This window comes from Aaosphaeria arxii (genome assembly GCF_010015735.1).
Source record: "Aaosphaeria arxii CBS 175.79 unplaced genomic scaffold BU24scaffold_6, whole genome shotgun sequence".
NCBI classification, from domain to species: domain Eukaryota; kingdom Fungi; phylum Ascomycota; class Dothideomycetes; order Pleosporales; genus Aaosphaeria; species Aaosphaeria arxii.
This window is the reverse complement of record NW_022983479.1, coordinates 322,199-342,560: the sequence shown is the minus strand read 5'-3', so window position 1 is coordinate 342,560 and position 20,362 is coordinate 322,199. Positions and strand designations below refer to the sequence as shown.

Here is a 20,362-nt window from a genome sequence, read left to right as displayed (position 1 = left end):
TCGGTTGCGGAGATCAATGCTACTCGTATGGTCGTACGTACTCGGACTAAAGCAACTGGCGGGCGGAATCCTCCCTCCTCAAGTCCCCCAGCACCGCCTTTGTCTTGCCCGCCTGCGGATTTTGCGAAGGATGCTGTGACGAACGAAAACAACCCCATGTACATAAGAAGAAGAGGACATTCTGGCCCCAAGAAAAGTTTCGAAACACGCTGCGCTCTTCTTGTCTCCGCGCACCTCCCACACCGCCTGGCTACACCACCTTGTAGTCCGTTCGCTCCCCCCTCCATGCGCATAGGAGAGCTCCACCATGCCCAACGAGCCCGTATCCGGCGAACCCCCTATCGCAGAATCGAAAGATACCACAGCGCCCACGACGAGTAGCCAGCCGCCCAAGGAAGTCAAGCAGGAGGTCGAGTATGACGATTTCGGACTCCCTATTCGCAAAGCCCGCCCGAGGGCGCCGGTAGAGAGCGATTCGGATGAGGAGGAACAATTCCAGGATGCGGTAGCTTCTTCTTCTAAGGGGTCGGTCAAGGAGAAGGTTGAGATTCTGGAAAAGAAGGTGGAGGCAGAAATTGCAGAAAAATTGCCGGAAAAGGGAAAGGAGAAGGTCGTTGGTGCGGAGGTTCAGGAGAAGCTTGCTGACTCGGAGGTTCACCAGAAAGTTGCAAGCTTGGAGGAGAAAGAGAAGGTAGCTGGCTCTGAGGAGAAAGGGAAAGTAGCTGACTTGAAGGAGAAAGAGAAGGCTGCCGGCTCCGAGGAGAAAGTCGTTGGTGAACAGAATACACCGGACACAGCACAAGAGAAGGAGAAAATAGAAAATGAAGCCGAGGAGAGCCCAGGAATTGGACACCAAGGGCAAGCTTCAGTACAATCGCAAGACGCGGCTCAGGGTTCCAAGTCCCATTCAAGAAATGAGAATAGTGTCTCGGGTTTTTCCCACCAACCGCTTGTTCCCGCAAAACAAGAGAACGAAGCCGGAAAAGAAGACGATGACGGCGGTTGGCAGACCATGCCTGCATACGCACACTATGATATGTACGATGACGATAATAAGCTCATTGCACGAGAGAACGCAGAGGAATTGGAGGATATGAGTGGCTATGGCAATCTGGGAGGCGCTGCAAAGGGATATACTCGTGTCACTCTGGACGATGATGTCGAATCCCAGACCAGTATGGACGACAACACGGCCTATCTTTTCAAAGAGAAAAACAACACATTGTATGAAGACGATGACGAGGCAGCGAGGGATCCGTTATCTCAGATGCAGACCACCAAAGAGCTTCTTACCGAAGGGCAGCGTGTTGCATATGTCGGCTTAGTGCGGCTTGCAATGGTAGAAATGCAGAAGAAAATAACCGACCTCGAACGCACAAAGAGCGCGAAGAAGGTGCTGGATCTATCCCAGGAGACATCCATGATGTGGTCTCAAAAAATGATGGTTCGACTTTATTCTCACATGGACATCGATGCTTCGGAACAGATCATGATCGAACAGCTTTCACAACACGGTGTCATACCAGACGACCTTACCCCTGCCCTTATGCAGAACGCTCGTGTGAAGAATCCCGCAAGGGAGGAAGAAGCCGAGTCCGTACTCTCTCCTGGCACACCATCGATGTCCTCTCCACGCCCTGAGTCCATCAACGACAAGGAGAAGAGCGTCGAGCACCTAGGGTCAAGATCGCCTTCCATAACCTCTCCGCGACTGGATTCTCTGCGTGAGAAAAACAAGTCAGCACTATCACTCGATTCGCCGGATCCAATTGCAACCCCTCCACCGCCCCCATACCAAGAGCACGAGGGAGAAGATTTACCAGCAGTGCGAACTCCTTCACAGTTGCCTGATACTAAGAACATTGACATTGATCTTCGTTGGACCGTGCTGTGTGATCTCTTCCTTGTTCTCATTGCAGATTCGGTTTATGACGCTCGCTCAAGAACACTACTGGAACAAGTAGGAAAATACCTCAGCGTTGACTGGCTGGAGATATGCCGGTTCGAAAAGCGAGTCACTGATGCTCTGGAGATGCAAGAAGAAGCAGCCAAAGAGAATTGGAACGAAGATGAACATATCGAGGCACGGAGGAAGCGTGCACGCAATAAGCGAATTGCTCTGATGGGTCTCGCAACTGTTGGCGGTAGTCTGGTCATTGGCCTGTCTGCTGGAATTCTTGCGCCCGTCATCGGCACAGGTCTCGCCCTGGGATTTGGCACCATCGGTATAGGAGGTACTGGTACCTTCTTGGCTGGCGCAGGAGGTGCCGCCATCATCACGACAACGGGTGTCCTCAGTGGAGGAACCATTGCTGTCAGAGCCGCCGATAGGCGAACCGGAGCCGTTCAAACGTTCGAATATCGGCCTTTGCATAACAACAAGCGTGTCAATCTGATCGTTACATTGGCAGGTTGGATGAACGGCAAGGTTGATGACGTCCGACTGCCATATAGTACAGTCGATCCCATCATGGGTGATATTTACTCCGTTCTTTGGGAACCAGAAATGCTACGGAGTATGGGAGATACTATCAATATCCTAGCAACCGAGGTAAGGCAGTGATCAACTGTTCTCACATGTAGAGATATGGCTAACTTAGCATCAGGCTTTGACGCAAGGATTGCAACAAGTGTTGGGTAGCACTATCCTCATTGCACTTATGAGTGCTATTCAATTGCCTGTTGCCTTGACGAAATTGTCTTACCTCATTGACAATCCCTGGACGGTGTCACAAACTCGAGCAGACATGGCAGGACTCATCCTTGCGGACTCCCTCATCGAACGCAACCTAGGCACACGACCCGTAACACTGGTTGGCTTCTCTTTGGGATCCAGGGTCATCTATTCTTGTCTCAAAGAGCTGGCGAAACGAGGAGCATTCGGTATTGTCGAGAATGTATACATGTTCGGAACGCCTGTTGTCGCAAAGAAAGATGACTACATCCGCGCCAGAGCATTGGTTCCTGGACGATTTGTGAACGGTTACGCAAAGAATGATTGGATTTTAGGTCAGTACCTGCCGCATATGATGCAGCTTCTTCTAACTTTGGTACAGGCTACTTGTTCAGAGCCACTGGAGGAGGTATCTCGAGAGTTGCTGGTCTTGCAAGTGTTGACGTTCCCGGCATAGAGAATGTTGATGTTACAGAGCATGTGCCTGGACACATGGCATACAGAGCAGCAATGCCAAAGTTACTGCGCGAAGTGGGATGGATTGTGGAAAGCGACGAATTCACCGAAATCGAAGATCCAGATCCAGAAAACCACGAAAAGAGGCAGCGGGAGCTTATCAGCGAGATCGAGGAGGCGAGGAGGGAATTGGAGAAGAAGCAGGAAAAGAAGGGATTCAGCTTCTGGCGGAAAAAGAAGGCCGAGAAGAAGGACTGGGAGGTATACGACGAGAAATCGCAAGCAGCTCCAGAGAACAAGCCCCCTGGCGAAAATCCTGTCATGTTTGACATTGACGAACTTCGAAAGGAAGTTGCGCTGCTCTCTGCCGAAGGAATCGAGATCAAAGAGATCAAGTCGACACTACCACCTATGAAGATAGACATGGCGGCAACAAGCCCCTCTCCATATTCGACACTGCGCGAGACGAAAAGTTTCAACGATAGCATTGGCTCTCAACCGGGTGCCAGTGGCAGTGGAAGCAACCAATATCTTTCCAGCAACGGCGCTCACGATCAGACCAAGAAGACGAGCTATGACGAATATGACGAGTACGAAGATGGAGGCATGACGATGACATTCGAAACTTCCTTCAAGGACCCGCCTTCCAGTTCTAGGTTTCCCAGTCATGATGCCGACAAATCTACATGGGGTGCTATGCCAGAGCGCCCGCAACTAAGGTCGGCTGCCACTTCTCCTAATATAAATGCAGCACCGAGTTACAATGCTTGGGCCGACGAGGACGACGATGACTTTGGAAAAGAGAAGGAGATCAAGATGACTTTTGCATAGACAACCTGTATACTGTTACTCGGTGTAACCAACATCATTTGAGCGCGCATTCAGGGACGGAGCATTGGCGTTGTTAGTAGAGGCATCGATAGCCTCCACTATTCTTCTTTCATTTAATGCGATATTATTATTGCGGCTACTCTGAAGAAGATTTCTTGCCTTTATATTCAATAATCAGCCCTCTGAACGGGCAGTGTATCTAACTAAGTGCAGAGCCAAAAATACATATCAATCCCAACGTTGACATAATTTATTTCCTTGAATTCCACTTAACGACCGAGTATCGCCTATTTTGGATGACCTACGTATGCAAACAAGGTAACAAGGTGGCTGAGTGGACCCAAAGCACCAGCCACAAACTTGGCTCCTTGGAACGAACCACATCAGCTTTCCCGAGCAGTTGCGCATCCTCTTATCACAATCAATCCGCAGCTATTACACTCAATTACAATTGTTTGTGCTCATCTGAAAGCCATATCATCTTTTCTGAGCCCATAACATTCGCAACCAACCAAGCATTCGCAAGCTCTTTGTAGCTACCATCAAAACGTCTAGCTCCATCATTGAGCAATCACAACAACAACAGTCGCAAAGATGGGATCATTAGGCTCATATTTCCTCGATGTAGTCTACTCGTTTACCAACTGCATGGTGTGCTTTCCGGGCACTCCCCAACTCAAGATCAACAGTCGGAGCTTCAAAATCTTGCGACTGCTGGGCGAGGTAAGCTACGGCAAGATTGACTTTCTCCATATCACGACTGACAGTATCACGCTCATAGGGTGGCTTCTCCTACGTATACCTCGTCCAGGACAATGCAAACCAGCAGCTTTTCGCCCTGAAGAAGATCCGCTGCCCCTTCGGCCAGGAATCCGTGTCGCAGGCGCTCAAGGAAGTCGAAGCATACTCGCTCTTCTCACCACACCCGAACATCATCCACTCGTTTGACCATTCCGTCGCATCCGATAAATCAGATCCCCAGGCCAAGACCGTGTACATCCTCCTCCCGTACTACAGGCGTGGAAACCTACAAGACATGATCAATGCGAACCTGGTCAATCACACAAAGTTCCCCGAGCGGAGATTGATGGTGCTGTTCCTGGGCGTTTGCAAGGCATTGAAGAGCATGCATCAGTACAGAGTGAAAGGTCCCCCCGGCGGAGCTACAAGCCAGAGCAACGCGAAGAAAGTGCGGAGAGAAGCTGCGAGGGCAGATGCGGAGGCCGCGGAGGCCATGGAGATGCGTCCCGGTCGGCGGCACAGGGATGACGACGACGACGATGAAGAGCATGAAGCAGAGCCGCTCATGGACTCTGAGGTCACAAGTGCGCAGGAAGGCATTGCGCCTGGTGGTGAACGCGCGTACGCGCATCGTGACATTAAGCCTGGTACGTTCCTTATCATCTCTCCTCAATTCTTTGCACTTAACTAACGACGACGTAGGAAACGTTATGATCGCCGACGACGGCAAAACTCCAATCCTCATGGATCTCGGCTCCCTTGCACCCTCACCAACACCGATCACATCTCGCTCCCTCGCACTCCAGGTCCAGGACCAGGCCGCCGAACACAGCACAATGCCGTACCGAGCCCCCGAACTCTTCGACGTGAAGACGGGTTCCGTCATCGATACCAAGGTCGACATCTGGTCGCTCGGGTGCACATTATACGCATGTCTCGTCGGGAAATCGCCGTTCGAAGCACGCAGTGACGAGACTGGTGGCAGTTTGAGCATATGTGTGTTGGGCGGTGACTGGAGGTTCCCCGACGAGGGACCGCAGCGGGGAAAGCAGACGCAGCCGACGGAGGATGCTATCAGTGACCCCGTTAAGGAGGTTGTGCGAAGGTGTTTGAAGGTTGAGCCGAGTGAGAGGCCGGATGTCGACGAGTTGATCGCTCTCGTTGAGGAAGTGTTGGAGGGATTACCTGAGGATGGCTCGGATGACTGAAAATAATGACAGCGCCGATGTTTTTTTTCTAACCTTTTTTTCTTCTTTTCTATCGCGACGGTATTCATGTAAGAATAATCTTCGCCTAGCGAACGAACGCATGATGTTTTTTTACACCCTTATAGTGGCTTTGGCGTCAACGATATGTATTGGAATCAAGTCAGGCATTATGGTATCAAGTCACCATTGAAATTGTACCCTTTGGCAAAGACGCACACAGCAGCCTTCTTTATACGACGTTTCTCACAATAAGTACACATGCACATTCTTGGTACCAAACTGGGCGATTCGATTCATGCTAAATAACCAAGTGACAAAACGTATACACTATGTATGCTTGCTTATTCCAATGCAGCCTTTGCCTCCTCAGTCATCGTATCCGAATACTTGGGCAAGCCCGCCTTCTCGTTGATGAAATCCAGCACAGTGCGGTGCCAGAGCAGCGAGTTCTCCGGCTTCAGCACCCAGTGATTCTCGTCAGGGAACGTGAGGAACTGACTCTCCACGTTCCTTGCCTGCAACGTGTGGAACGCGGCGAGGCCCTCGGAGATCGTCAACCGGTAGTCCAACTCGCTATGGATGATCAAGTGAGGCGTGGACCAGTTCTCCACGAACTTGGACGGATCCCACTTGTCCCAGCCCTCTCGATTGAGCCAGAGCGGCTTCTCGAAGTCGTGGAAGGGGAAGTAGAGTTCCTCGGAGGCGAGCTGGCCGGTCATGCTGAAGACGCCGTCATGCGTCACAAGCGCCTTGAACTTACGACCGAGCGGATGGCCTTGGATCCAGTTCATCATGAAGCCTCCGTAGGACGCACCGAGTGCTACGGCGCGGTTCGTGTCCACAAAATCGAGATTCTCTTTGATCCAGTCGAAGCCCTTCACTAGGTCCTCGTATGGTAGCCCGCCCCATTGTCCTTTGATCGCGTCTGTGAAATCCTGTCCGAAACCAGTGCTGCCAGTTGGGTTTGGGGTGACGACTACATAGCCCTGCTCGGCGAAAACGGCCGGATTCCACCTTGTGCTCCAACTGTCTTCCCAGGCGCCCTGTGGGCCTCCGTGGATGAGGTATGCGAGGGGATACTTCTTGTCCGATGAGAAGTCGCTTGGTTTGACCACCCATGCCTGAACGGATGTGTTCTCGGCTGCTCCGGGCCAGTGGATCTCGTCAATCTGTCGTCGTTTGAGACCGAATGTGGATCCATTACGCGTCTGAGAAGACAGATATCTGGTAGTGTTGGTCTGCTGATCATCATGTGGTAGGCTGAGAACATGTTCGCCTGCATGGCCATTTGCTGGGAGAACTGAGTAGAGGCTGCTGTCGATCAGACTAGATGACGAGATGAACAGTTCACCGTTCTTCAGCGGTCGAACGTCGGATATCGCTCCTCCCTTAACGACCATTTTTGGTTCGGTGAGCCCAGGCCCTTGCCAGTTGGATGCAAAGAGACATCCTCGTCCATGGTCCTCCGCTAAGAGGTACAAGGGTGAACTCCCATCGTAACTCCATATGATAGAAGAAGGACTGCGATCCCAAAGTCCCTTACCATCTTTCGAAGGTAGAGCTTGAATTACCCATGATGGATTTTGCACGTCGGGGACAATGAAAATCTGATTCTTGTCCGACTCATATCCGTCCGTCTTCATGGACAGAAAAGCAAAAGACGTGCCCTTGGGGGAGAACACGGGGTTTGTACTGGCGCCCTCGAATCCGTCAATGTTTATCTTGATCGGTGTGCTGCTAGCCTCAGACGTGGAGTCTTCCCAGAAATCGTTCGCTGATAGTAGGTAGATGTTCGTCTTCGTGTGTAGTGCTGGGTCAAGTTCAGGATCCTTCGAGGTATATACAAGACCAATGGGACCAATGTCGAAATGGTCTGTGCCGCCAAAGGGATCGATTGGGGACTCAAGCGTGGTGCTCTTAAGGGCATTTCTGACTTTTCCGAGTTTGAACTTTCCTTTGTCATCCTTGGCCAGCTTGCTCAGCCAGATGCTGTTCTTGTTCTCTGTCACGTAGTGGTCCCAGTGGCGCACGAACATGGAATTATAGAGGCGACCGGTCGTATGCCGCTTCTTGGCCTTTTGTGGATTGACCAACTTTCCATCGGGGTCGGCTTTACCGCTCACAGCGAATGCATAATCGCCATTATCGAGGCTAATGACTTTCAAATCCCCAACCGGACCTTCGATTGTTCCAGCAGTGTAGTTGCTGTATGCACAATCAGTATCATATTCTTGTTGGAATGATGGCGTTAAAACAGGAGTTTGCGTAGAAAGGAATCAAGGTTACAAATGTCGTTCTTTGAGATGTGCTCTGGCTTACCTATCACTGAAGTTGGTTGGTTTCCCAACCGTGACGCTCGTCGTACCATCCTCCTTAGAGAATAGAACCACGATCAAATCATCGTCCAGCCATTTGACGTCCCCTGCTCCAGAGTCGGAGGTCACCGTTATGGTTTCCTGCTTATCGACATCCAAGAGGCGAATCTCGGACTTTTTCGAGTGTTTGCTAAAGGAATAGGTGCTGACACTGTACAAGATCTTTGAACCATCCGAATTGGGCAAGCCAGGGGAACGGCGTGGTGCACTGAGGAGGACCTCAGGAGTGAACTTGGTTGCACGAATAGTCATGTCGAGTTTGGCAATGGTTCCCAATTGTCAATAAAGACACCCTAATTGCCTATTAGTCTCTCACCTTGCAAAGGAAAATGAAAGCTTGTGTCTAAGTAAGAATAATTCGAAACGAAAGTAAGTGGCAATGGGTAGGTCATGAATCTACAACAGAATTTATGCCGGTTGACTTGAAGACAGATTAAGTGATAGACTTTATTCCGCCGAATATACGCAGTATCAAGTGAGAATAGACATGCTCGAAAGGCAACTTCGTATTGCACAGTAGAAAGAAGGAAAGACTGGACCAATGGAAGCTTGTTGTGGAAAGTAGTAGGGACGGAGTACCTTGCTGATCTAGGAATGCCAGGAAAGACGTACACACTTACCGAGACAAGTAGTTGATGTAAAAGAAGAGTTTAGGAAAATCAAATATGGTGAATTGAATCCCAAGCAAACACCTTCAGCTCCAAGGGGATAGAAGTGATGTAGGAGAGAGAGTACGGTCTGTCTGGAAGAATGGAGGTTGGAAGCGGTGCGGAGGTGTGACTAGTCCGAGCTGGAGCTATAGCTGCGGACATCGCACGTCAGATCCCCAACCCCTCACAATACCGACCATCAGCCACACGCTAGTGTAGGAGAAAGTCGCACCAAAGAAAACTCACTTTACTAAAAATACGCCAAAGTCATTCCACACCTCGCTCGTGACCAAATGTGGCACACACAGCGCTAAAGGCTCATAACAACCGGGTACATATTGAAGCAGATTTGCAAAAACGACTAAACTTGATTAAAGTCCAGTCGACTGAAAACAGTCCTGTGGCGCAGTGGTAGCGCGCCGTTCTTATAAGACTCGTCAGATTCTTATGGCCTTCATCTGGTTATGCGGATGCCGTGGGTTCGAACCCCACCAGGACTATGTCGATTTTTTTTACCTTTTTTTTCTTTTTTTTGCTTCTGGTTCTGTTCCTTTTTGCATGAGAAACGAACTGGACACGTGAAATCGTATGAGGGTAAAACAGGATTGGTACCTGGAAAGAGGGAAGGAACTAGGCTGACTAGATAGATGACAGTGGCCAACAACAATGATGGCTTGCACTTCTTTATTTCTTTGGAAAGCTTTTCCTTCATGTGTGCGTGAGAGAGAATAAGATTATACAGGCAGGCCTTCTTACTTACTTGCTTACTCACTACGACGTAGATATCATAAATATGTCTGTCTCGAGAGAGACTTCAGAGCCTACACACCGTTGAGGAAAGAATATCTCCACCGAATCCAAAAAGGAAGAGTAACTATGCTTGAAGAGGGAGAGGTAGGAGATAAATTCTGACTTATACTTCATTTTTACTGTGTCTGCTGCCATTTCAATATCTAATGTTTCCATCATAGACAGATAGATAGCTGAAGAACGAAAACGAGCTATGTTCTGCTGTTTTGGAAAGATATCTTGAGACTAACGAAAAAGTTGGCAAAGTCAGAAATCATGGCTTCAATAATCAATCAATGGGAAGGAATTGATGTTATCACTAGGCTAAGCATTCATAAAGTAAGCAATCTCGGAATCTTTTTAATTCGTAGTATATATAGTGTTTGATCTAATATGATAGAACTTCGCTGAAATATGCGTAGCCATATGCATTTTTTTCTTTTAGCTTTGTGATGATGATTGTAGCTGACTGAACACTTCATTTTAAGACGCCCTCCAGATCCACATCTCATGGATACATGGTTAGTCCGCGATAAGATTTCGTGGACATCGCCCTTTGTTCTTCCTGGACCTCATGCTCAATCCTAGCCACTATGATATCCATCTGTCGTTCATACTCCCACCTCGGCGTCTCTGCCCCTCGCATGCCGATAAACCTCGCAAAGATCCTCATCTTGACCCTCAGTCTCTCGTACGAAGTCATCCGGCACGAGTCAGGTAGATCATCTCCTTCCGTGGGTCTAGAAAGGTACGGTTGGTTGAAGTCCATAACTTGGGGGTATAAATTTGTAGTCTCGTCGGGATAGATCTGCGCATAGAAATGTGCCATAGAGTCAAGCTCGTCCTCAGTAAGGAGGAATAACTCCAGCAGCGTTGAGGGGAATTCGGGAGGGCATTGGCCAGTATAAATATGTACGATTGGAGCGATATTCAGTCGCATCTGCTTGATTTTCTCCGCAAGGAGTGGGTTCCTTTTCGCTATAGACATGATCCGCGTGTTTGAGAGGGTGTCTTTGTAATGTTTGATATACAACTATTCGATGGCGAGTCGGTGTGTAGGGCGCTGCTGGGTATTGACACGGCTCTTGAATGTATTTTACGTGCCCATGGAAGGAAGCAATGCCTCGACAGTGAGTCGTTTATATGTTCAAAATGAAATCACACAAAGCACGCAAATAGGAGAATCCTATTGTATAATGGCGGTCCTTTGTCTCTGGCAATGTCTATCATTTTCACACAAAGCGCTTCAAAGCGGTATTTGAAGTTCTTTGACCGTCCTGTTAGAAATTTAGAAACCAGATTAAACAATGATGTTGTCTTTCCGCTATGAAGGTGAAGTTTCGAGTTCGTATTGTGGAAGTTGAAATCTTCAATGTGCCATGGAGTTCATTTCTGGGGTGACGCCGCAATCAATGGATTGTTCCATGCGGATATGGTCTCCGTGCGAAACATCTTCAAAGGGACATAGTCCAAACTCTACGGTTGGAGAACACTCTCGAGTGACACATCGTCTTCGCTTCCACCAACTTCCTTATTGGCCCAGAATTTGCTCAAATGCCTCGCGCCACTGTCACATAGCAAAGTCACAATGCGGTGACCAGGACCGAGCTGCTTCGCCAGCGTCGTTGCTGCAACACCTTCTACAAGTCAATGATATGGTACCAGATTTAGAACATGATACTCACAATTCACAGCACTACTGCTGCCACAGAATATCCCATCGTGCTCTACTAGCCACCTCGCCATCTTGATTGCTTGATCGTCTGTTACTTTGACAGCATCGTCGATCAGCTCCCTGCCGACCTCGAAATTCTGAGTGACACGGTTGATACCGATACCTTCTACAATGGTATCCACTTGATGCCTGCGGCGTGTGCCTTCTTTTTCTTTAGTATTGAACATGACTCCGAATTTCACACGATTGTACAAGCCACTGCCGGGTGGGTCAGCCAGGACAACCTTCAGACCCGGCAGCTTTTCCTTAAGGAACAGAGCAACACCTGAAATTGTGCCGCCAGTGCCTGCTCCGCTGACGAAAGCATCGAGGTTGCCATCAGTCTGATCATATATCTCCGGGCCTGTGCCGGCGTAGTGCGCTTTCCAATTAGCCTCTGTTTCGAACTGATCTGCAAACAGACCGCTGCCACGTTTGTTGGGATCGGCAGTATGCTCTAATGCTCTGCTGCGTGCCAAATTGACAAATTGTTTCTGGTCTACAATCGGCGCCGGTCGGACTCTTTCGACTTCTGCACCCAGTTTCAGAAGCAGATCAGACTTTTCGATCGCCATATCATCAGGCATACATCTTGGAGAAGGATTAGTCTTCCTCTATATTCTACGAGTAGTTTCCCTTACATGTGTGCCTTGTAACCTCGCGCTCTACATATGGCCGCTAAAGAGATGCCTGTGCTACCGACGGTACCTTCGTAGACTGTGTCGCCGGAGTGGGGCGTTAAAAGTCCATCGGCTTCGGCCATTTGAATGATACTCAAGGCGACTCTATCTTTTGGACTGTTACCCGCTCCATTTAGAAACTACAGGCTGTCAGGACATTGAAGGTCGAAATGCGTTCCAAGCGTTGATATCGAACCTCAGCTTTCGCCAAAATTTCGCACCCAGTAGCTTCTGAAAGTGATTTGATTTTGATCAATGGCGTATTGCCAATGCATCCCTCTATTCCTTCTTTGATGCCATCGTGCTCTGCCGAACCCTCATGATCCTTGACATTTGGTCTTTGCCGATTTCGAGATTTACGAGACGGCGAGCTTGACCACTGCTGGGTCCAGGCGCTGGTCAGAACCACGCCCAGGAGGAAAGCTCCTAGAGTGTAGTACTGAGACCTGTCTGGCATCTTCTTACAGGCCACCAATTGGGACCATGTCGTTGATTGATAAAACTACCTCATACGGTTCTCGGTTGTGGACCCTGGGGAGCTTTGACGATTGCTTGGCGCAAATTGGACGGCACCTCCACCATGCCATGTGCTTCCACAGGAACCTCCTTCATCCTCGTCAATCCTTAGTTGGAGGATGACCACCAATGGACTCGCCCATCATCACGCAGCTCTTCCGTCAGCTCTTCACACATCGAGCATCACGATGTCTCGCTCGAGGAAGCAGACCATTGGTCCCTCATGCCACCTCCGCACGTTATGCGCCTAGTCAGCGCAGAGGGTTGGCTTCAAGACTCGGAGAGGGCGAAACCAGAAGGGAGAGTCGATGGACACCTAGGAATAGAGCCTTTCCCCATGAGCGGACCGAGGAGTTTGACAGATATCCTACTGTGACTGCGGACATGTTAAGATCACGCAGAGAGCGGCCCCGGAGGGTCAAGATGCTCATGCGAGACTTCATCGAAGGTTAGCCACACCGCACATTCTGCATGGGGATCTAGCTGCTAACACCTTGCAAGACAGTCTCTACAATCCCAACTACGGCTACTTCTCAAAGCAAGTAGTCATTTTCTCACCCGGTGATCCCTTCGATTTCAATTCAATGGGCTCTGAGCACGAATTTTTCCAACTGCTCCGGAAGCGCTACACCGATTTTGAGGACTCGCTTGACTATCAAGAACCGAATGAATTGAGACAGTTGTGGCATACACCTACCGAGCTATTTTCACCATATTATGGCGAGGCTATTGCGCGATACTTGGTTGAGGATTACAAGTACAATTGCTACCCATATCATGATCTTAATATCTACGAGATGGGTGCTGGCAACGGAACGATGATGCTGAATATTCTCGACTACATTCGGGACGTGCATCCGGAGGTGTATGAGCGCACAAAATACAGGATTATCGAGATTTCCGACCAATTGGCGAACCTGCAACAACAAGGCCTTGGCCAGTCGGCGTATGCTCGTGGTCATTCTGACAAAGTGGAAATCATCAATCGGTCAATTTTCGATTGGAATCAATACGTGTCTTCTCCGTGCTATTTCCTCGCGCTCGAAGTCTTTGATAACTTTGCGCATGATGCACTGAAGTACGATATCGAAACAGGCGACCCTTACCAGTCGCGAGTTGTTATCGACCCCCGAGGTGAATTTTACGAGTACTACACGCGCGATCTGGATCCTTTAGCCCAACAATTTTTGGAAAGGCGCCATGCGGCGTGCAAGTCATATCCTCATCCGCTCCAGGGGTCCCGTCTGATGCAGAATCTGCGCTCGCTGTTACCTTTCCGAGGCACACTCAGCTCCCCGGAATACATCCCCACCAGGCTGATGCAGTTTTTCTACATTTTGTATCAGAAGTTTCCCAATCACAAGCTCATCACCAGCGATTTCCATAAGCTCAGCGATGCGGTGGAGGGTTTGAATGCGCCTGTTGTCCAGACGAGGTTCAAAAGAGAGATGATTCCTGTCTCTACGCCTCTAGTAAGTCATAACCTCGTTCCATTATTTGCAAAACATCCTATCATGATGATTTCCAAAATTAAGCATAGTTCATCTGACGGTCTACGGACCACTGAAGAACAAAATTTCAAACGTCTTTCGCTCCTATCTGAGATATAAATACCCCTCTTGCGTTCACGAAGACTCGTTATTTTTATCACATCTGACAAGTTTTTCGCTTAGGTTCACCAAGGCTACTTCGACATTCTCTTCCCGACAGATTTCGAAGTCATGGAGCCTATGTATACGGCCATCACTGGTAGATTTGCTCGCACATACTCACACGAAGACTTCATGGCCGGCCGAGCCGACATTGAAGAAACGCAGACCAAGAACGGGGAGAACCCACTATTGAGCTGGTACAAGAACGCAAGTGTTATGATCACTGTATAGAACAGGAAGGGAAGATGACCCAACATGTAATTTTGTATGAATACATATGTCCTCTTCTGGAAAGATATGTGGCATGTTTTGCCGCCGTTGAACAACAACCATTGTCTCGCCGAACATTTGAAGGTGTGTCAAAATGATTAATCACAGCGATGTATGTGATTTTTCTGTGCGCCAGTGGCTATCTGCCGTCTAAATGCCTATCCCACCCTGCGAAAAACCTTGCAAACAGTGGTAAACTCGAATTGTAATCGTACAGCCCTTTGCAGCCTGAAAATTGTACGAAGGGTTCTTGACCCGTCGGTTCATTGCACCTGAACTGGGACTATCGTTCATCTCCTGAACCAGCTGCTGACCATGCCGCTGGCCAAATTCCTTGCCAGTCCCGATCCGTAGAAGGCACCGGAAGCGAATCCCGTAGCCTGGCTGAATTTATCACAGCGGGAGAAGGCGAGTGTGTTGGTGATTGTGAGGACGAGGGCAATGACTGATGTCAAATGTTAGCAAACCGAATCTCCGCAGACCGAAATGCCCTCAACATGTCAAACCGACAACTGCATCGCGGCGCAACCTAGCCCAACCGAAAAGAGAAGCCCCCGCGAATACAGAACCCAAAAAAAGCAAGAGTGCACTTACTGACGAGCGTCAACCAAATGAACTCCAAGCTGACGAGCGCAACAATGGCCAACGCAACCCACAGCACAGGCTGCGCATAGAGCGCAATCCAAAAGAACCTCTTATCCGTCGCATTGATGTCCCTAGTCTCCGGGTCTGCGCTCTCAAACACCCACCTCGAATCCCCCGTCGCCGTGTCCACCTCGTTCCACCAGCGCAGTCCCACGAGCCGCCGCCCTGCGATGTTCTTGAGGTAGTAGAAGTCGGTCGCGAGGAGGAGGATCGTGATGATGAAGATGAGGACGAAGTTCTTGGTGAAGAGGAGGCCGAAGAGGTAGACTAGTAGACTTGCTGTTCGAGACTTCTGTCAGTATGTGTGTATATAAAACTACATGCGCATTGGAGGTATGCGGGTTCATTCGTGCCGGACAACTTACATATGCGAAAACCGAGGAAAGTGAGCAAGGTGATGGGATGGCTGCTAAGTCTCCAGCTGAGCGAGCCGGGCCCTGGTGTCTGCTGTGCGGTTTCCATCGTTTGGAATTGTGGTGGTTGGGTTCTGCTGAAGCTGGGAGCTTGAAGCTTGGGAGAGGTGACCGATTGATAGACCGAACGACGACGCGGTGTCCTGATTGACGTTCACGTGGCAGAATCTCAGGGACGCCTACGCAATTGCGGGCCGTGCGCGGAACAATAGGTACAGTCCGATACGGATGGTAAGACGAATATCAACAGGTCGATTCTATGAGCTCGGAGGAGTTCTCATTCTTGAAGACATAAAAATAAAAGTCAAATAATACCAAATTTACTATGATGTGTATGGTCTACAGGGACTAATTGAGCTAAAGCTTCCCCGCGCGTTGATGTCGAAGGCGCCACTACTTCTGCCGGTTACATCGGTTATATGGATCACGGTGTCTAATGACATTCGACAATGTTCGAATCCACAGAAGAACATTATATCTTCAAGATAGCAACCCACACAGCTGCCTCCCTGTATATTCTCAATTGGAGTTTCGTAGATCCTAGGTAGTAGAGATGGCTGCGCCAATTATACGCAGGGCGCTCATGTACGGTAAACACGACGTACCTCTCCATACCACGTTGGACGCCATACTAACCACCATGACGCAGTCCCAAGCTCTTCAAAGCGCATGCTAGAGAAGTCCCGGTCAATGACCGTCGACACAGTCACATACGATCTCGAAGACTCCGTAGCGCCGGGCAAGAAGGTGGAAGCCCGCAACAACCTCAAGGACATCCTCTCGCAACCCCGCCCGTCCACCATCCGCGAGACATGTGTTCGCATAAACAGCGTCGACAGCGGCCTAGCCCTCGACGACCTCACTGAGATCCTCAAGGGAGAGCACCTCGACGCCATCATGCTGCCAAAGTGCCAGAGCGCGGCCGATTTGCACTTCGTGACGGATGTCATCCGACACACACTACCAGACCGTCACGCCTCGAATACCCAGGGCGGTGGAAAGAGACCACTTAGTATCATTGCGCTCATCGAGAGCGCAAAGGCGATCCAGAACCTACCGGAGATCTGCAGAGCGAGTCCGTACTTGAGCGGATTGGTGTTTGCGGCCGAAGACTTCGCTTTGGATATGTCTCTCACGCGCACACCGTCACTCAAGGAGTTTCTGTATGCGAGGAGCGCTATCGCTACTGCCGCGCGAGCTGCAGAACTTCCGTCGACTGTCGATCTGGTCTGCACGGCCTACAAGGGTGAACAGGGCATCAAGACTCTCGAAGAGGAGTGTCTGGATGGGAAGGGGTTGGGCTTCAATGGAAAGCAATGTATACATCCAAGTCAAATTGAGGTTTGTCACAGGACCTTTTCTCCGGGAAAGGCGGAGGTGGAATGGGCGGCGAGGGTGGCTATTGGAGATGAGAAAGCAGATAGGGCAGGGAGGGGTGCCTGGACGCTGGAGGGGAAGATGATAGACAAACCTGTGGTTGGGAAGTCGCATGCTGTCCTGAAGCGGGCGGAGGAGTGCGGAATTGATGTCGCTGCTGTTCGAGAGAAATGGAAGGATCAAGAGCCCGAATAGACTAGTTCACTTGCCCAAGAACTCGTAATGCACGACGATGACAACGAATGGCACGGTTTTCTTGATGGAGCCATGATGATGTACGTATCGATTAATCTATGTACAGCTCAATTTATTGATGCTGGCATATGTCAATACCCTCTCTTCCGATCAATCAAGTTGCATAGCGGTACTCCATCCCTATCCCTCCTCAGATTCTCATGCAATACTTGGAAAGCCCGATCAGCGTATGCGACACTACTGCCACTGATATGCGGCGTGATGAGCACATTGGGTGCATCCCACAATGGGTCGTCTTTGGGCAAGGGCTCAGGATCAGTCACGTCGAGGGCTGCACCTCGGATCTGTTTGGTTTCGAGTGCTTTGATGAGATCTGGCTGGTTGATAATGCCGCCTCGAGAAATGTTGGCAATAAAGGTGCCGTGAGGATTGGATTCCTCGAGGATTGCAAATTCATCTGCAGCTATGAAGTGCGTCGTCTCCTTTGTCAAGGGCACACTAAGGACCAAAAGATCAACTCTTTGCTTGAGGAATTCGTGAAGGCTCTCTTTGTCTAGACCGCTGTACCACGCCGAGGGAATGCTACCATCTGGGTCGCCTGTGCCGGGAACAATGAATCCATTGTCTTTCTTTGATTCGGGCGTTCGTCTGGGCGAAGCGGTGAACGCAATGACATTGCTTCCCATGGCTTTGGCAACGCGCGCCACTGCAGAAACAAAAGTTAGTTTCGTGATGCATCAATAGTTTGTTGAAAACACGGGAACTTTCGTATAGAGCGGGAGACGGCAGAGATTAATTCACATGTCGAAGCTTTAAAGCTTCAATATAGTTTTCTTTCGCCGTAAATGATTACAAAATGGAAAAATGAATATCCAGATCAAAACATTCGACCAATGACGAGCAGTTGCCTGGGCGGGAAGGCGTTTTTAAACTTTGAAGAAGGATTCCTGGGGGATTTTGATCCTGGGGTACTGCGCCGTTTGCGATTATTGCGTATCCGTGGCGCGTGGCGTAGGTCGCGGCACGGATGACTGACCAGCACCTGCAAGTTGGGTCGCAGGATTCGCATCCCAAATACGGGGAAGCCGAGGTTCCTCATCGGATTGCCCATGTGTAACAGATTTATGGCCAACAATGCCTTGGGATACTGTGGAGTAGGTCGTGCCCCCGGACAAGAGCTGAATGTCTCAGAGGCATTCCATTCCATCCATGGAGGCCATCGGTCCGTCTGACAGCGTCGGGCGAAGTTCAGTCCAATGACGATCCAGGCCACGATGTGAACACCGGTTCGAGTCGTTTATTGAAGAAGGCAAAGGGAGAAACACATGCAATGAGATATTAAAAATCAGAAACATACCTTGCCGTCCAATGCTGCCATAACCAAGAACACCGACCGTCTTTCCTACTGCATCTCGTACCCCGAATCCTCTAGGTTGAGACCACTCTTTCTTCTTCTGATCTTCATATAGGTCAATATACTTGTGACTGTGGACAAGATCCATCATGATGACCCATTCGGCGATCTGCGGGCCATGGATTCCTGATGCCGTGGTCAACGGTATCTTGGAGTCGGTGTAGATGGGATGGTTTGCGACATGATTTGAGCCCGCCGAGAAGAATTGAATGAATTTCAGGTCGGGAACTACATCTGGAGTGGGAGGGAGCCAACTGAGTGTTGCAAGATACTTCGCACGTTTGTAGAGTTCTGCAATGTTGTGAGCAATGTTATTGTAGAGAACGGATTGGTGTGGAAAGTAGAATGTTTAGATGCCAAAAGAAGTAAGTGACACAATATGAACGACAAGGCATAAGAGGAATGCAGTCATGGTCGTGCAAAGCGAGCTGAAATAAGCCATGCGAACGTCTTACATACCTTCAGGCACATTTGTCTTCCCTCTGTCAGCTTTGTTTAGATAGTCCTGGACGTAATGAACGTCAAGGTTTGGGAAGTCTTCCTTGATCTTCGCTATGGTATGCTGCGGTTCTGATTCGGGCCATGGTAGCACAGCCAGCAACAGATCGCGACTCCCTTCGCCATCTCCGGTGCTACGTTGTGGAGTTTCTGGACCCCCGCCCATTGCCACCATTCTTTGCTTCGAGAGATACAGGTCAAGAGATAAGCACACGCACGGAGATGCCGTCCGACTGTATACGATCCTGAATCACTGAATTCGGATTGCGCGATAGACGAACTGCTTTTCAATTATTATCCAGATTGTCGTGGAGAAGATACAGAGACAGTCGAAGTGTATCAAGCAAGATAGCGGACTGGTGGGTTGGTGGGGTACATAGTAAGCCGGTCAATACGATCCGCCTTACGCTGGCACTTTACGACATTCATGATGCGTTTTGCGACAGATGTGGCTGTTCACTGTACTGGCTCCTCAAGAACATCCCCCAAGATAAGTCTATGAGCTCATTCCACGTCCGATCCGATCGACAAATGTCGAGGAACAGAACTAGCATGCTCTACTGCGCGCTTGGTAATTGCGATGAACGGCCCGAGTTAGATGAATCAAACTGGTCAAGAGTCGATCGATACCGCATCAACGGCTCATTGAACTGGCGTATAAGAACACCGGCGTGTTTTGATAGCATGTCGATGGACATACTGCAAGTTTACGGCACGGCGTGTCCTTTGACAAATACTCTTTGAGGATGTCCGGGTACATTAGCCGTACTATTCATCACGTTCGATAGACACTGAATCAGGACACACACTATCGAGGCGGCGAGGATCAGTCCATCGTTACCGTATTCCCTGACATCCCAGCGTTCCCAACGCAACTCTTTCAAACATTTTGGCGTACAGTACTGTGGAATCCTTCTATGCGATTACCCCTGCAGTGAGTATGAATAATTGGCAATTACAAACACACATACCCACTGGGCGACAACCTACACTGAACGGCCCACATTCACTTCGAAAACAGAAAGGACTATTTCTCTCCGCTGTGCATGAAGCACACCGTTGCCAATATACCTTGGCTTGGGAAGAAACGGTGCATTCAGCTCGCCCTGTGCAGCCACAGAGATATTTCTTACTGTCCGGAGGGAATATGTGATTTCTTTGCATCGGATACGCGCTTCATCGATTGCATCGCGTTAAGCTTCATGCACGATGCGCGCGCGGATGCGGAGACATTCCTTTCCAACCTGTGATATTGCATGGTCGT

General features: G+C 49.6%; 9 protein-coding genes and 1 non-coding gene across 10 annotated transcripts; 5 read left to right on the top strand and 5 right to left on the bottom strand.

Moving 5' to 3' along the window:
• Positions 1-36: 36 nt before the first annotated feature.
• On the top strand, positions 37-4,200 carry BU24DRAFT_493739 (DUF726-domain-containing protein). Its single transcript, XM_033533996.1, has 3 exons — positions 37-2,551; positions 2,607-3,009; positions 3,057-4,200. The coding sequence occupies exons 1-3, from the start codon at positions 308-310 to the stop codon at positions 3,959-3,961; spliced, it is 3,552 nt and encodes a 1,183-aa protein (XP_033381545.1). The 5' UTR covers positions 37-307; the 3' UTR covers positions 3,962-4,200.
• A 125-nt stretch (positions 4,201-4,325) lies between these two features.
• BU24DRAFT_452151 (serine/threonine protein kinase-like protein) lies at positions 4,326-6,023 on the top strand. The gene is made up of 3 exons (XM_033531169.1): positions 4,326-4,684; positions 4,743-5,349; positions 5,405-6,023. The coding sequence occupies exons 1-3, from the start codon at positions 4,556-4,558 to the stop codon at positions 5,908-5,910; spliced, it is 1,242 nt and encodes a 413-aa protein (XP_033381544.1). The 5' UTR covers positions 4,326-4,555; the 3' UTR covers positions 5,911-6,023.
• Positions 6,024-6,251: 228 nt separating this feature from the next.
• On the bottom strand, positions 6,252-8,537 carry BU24DRAFT_410972 (dipeptidyl-peptidase 5 precursor; the record flags this gene model as incomplete). Its single annotated transcript, XM_033526019.1, has 2 exons — positions 6,252-8,115; positions 8,230-8,537. 2 exons carry the CDS (start codon positions 8,535-8,537, stop codon positions 6,252-6,254), a joined length of 2,172 nt encoding a protein of 723 aa, XP_033381543.1.
• Positions 8,538-9,329: 792 nt separating this feature from the next.
• On the top strand, positions 9,330-9,435 carry BU24DRAFT_t64. Its single transcript has one exon. It is a non-coding gene; the product is annotated as a tRNA-Ile (tRNA).
• Positions 9,436-10,093: 658 nt separating this feature from the next.
• On the bottom strand, positions 10,094-11,041 carry BU24DRAFT_232056 (uncharacterized protein). The gene has a single exon (XM_033522190.1). The coding sequence runs from the start codon at positions 10,710-10,712 to the stop codon at positions 10,233-10,235; it is 480 nt and encodes a 159-aa protein (XP_033381542.1). The 5' UTR covers positions 10,713-11,041; the 3' UTR covers positions 10,094-10,232.
• On the bottom strand, positions 10,930-12,604 carry BU24DRAFT_424207 (PALP-domain-containing protein). The gene is made up of 4 exons (XM_033528443.1): positions 12,315-12,604; positions 12,080-12,258; positions 11,410-12,029; positions 10,930-11,361 (listed from the first exon to the last, which is right to left on the bottom strand). Exons 1-4 carry the CDS (start codon positions 12,573-12,575, stop codon positions 11,201-11,203), a joined length of 1,221 nt encoding a protein of 406 aa, XP_033381541.1. The 5' UTR covers positions 12,576-12,604; the 3' UTR covers positions 10,930-11,200.
• Positions 12,605-12,691: 87 nt separating this feature from the next.
• On the top strand, positions 12,692-14,621 carry BU24DRAFT_424205 (DUF185-domain-containing protein). Its single transcript, XM_033528442.1, has 3 exons — positions 12,692-13,082; positions 13,136-14,106; positions 14,308-14,621. The coding sequence occupies exons 1-3, from the start codon at positions 12,764-12,766 to the stop codon at positions 14,515-14,517; spliced, it is 1,500 nt and encodes a 499-aa protein (XP_033381540.1). The 5' UTR covers positions 12,692-12,763; the 3' UTR covers positions 14,518-14,621.
• Positions 14,622-14,846: 225 nt separating this feature from the next.
• On the bottom strand, positions 14,847-15,663 carry BU24DRAFT_350447 (golgi apparatus membrane protein-like protein tvp23; the record flags this gene model as incomplete). Its single annotated transcript, XM_033523646.1, has 3 exons — positions 14,847-15,001; positions 15,121-15,480; positions 15,567-15,663. 3 exons carry the CDS (start codon positions 15,661-15,663, stop codon positions 14,847-14,849), a joined length of 612 nt encoding a protein of 203 aa, XP_033381539.1.
• A 207-nt stretch (positions 15,664-15,870) lies between these two features.
• Positions 15,871-17,589, top strand: BU24DRAFT_424203 (beta subunit of citrate lyase). The gene is made up of 2 exons (XM_033528441.1): positions 15,871-16,204; positions 16,264-17,589. Exons 1-2 carry the CDS (start codon positions 16,168-16,170, stop codon positions 17,184-17,186), a joined length of 960 nt encoding a protein of 319 aa, XP_033381538.1. The 5' UTR covers positions 15,871-16,167; the 3' UTR covers positions 17,187-17,589.
• BU24DRAFT_231980 (uncharacterized protein) lies at positions 17,252-19,434 on the bottom strand. Its single transcript, XM_033522189.1, has 3 exons — positions 19,060-19,434; positions 18,544-18,891; positions 17,252-17,892 (listed from the first exon to the last, which is right to left on the bottom strand). Exons 1-3 carry the CDS (start codon positions 19,271-19,273, stop codon positions 17,318-17,320), a joined length of 1,137 nt encoding a protein of 378 aa, XP_033381537.1. The 5' UTR covers positions 19,274-19,434; the 3' UTR covers positions 17,252-17,317.
• Positions 19,435-20,362: the final 928 nt, after the last annotated feature.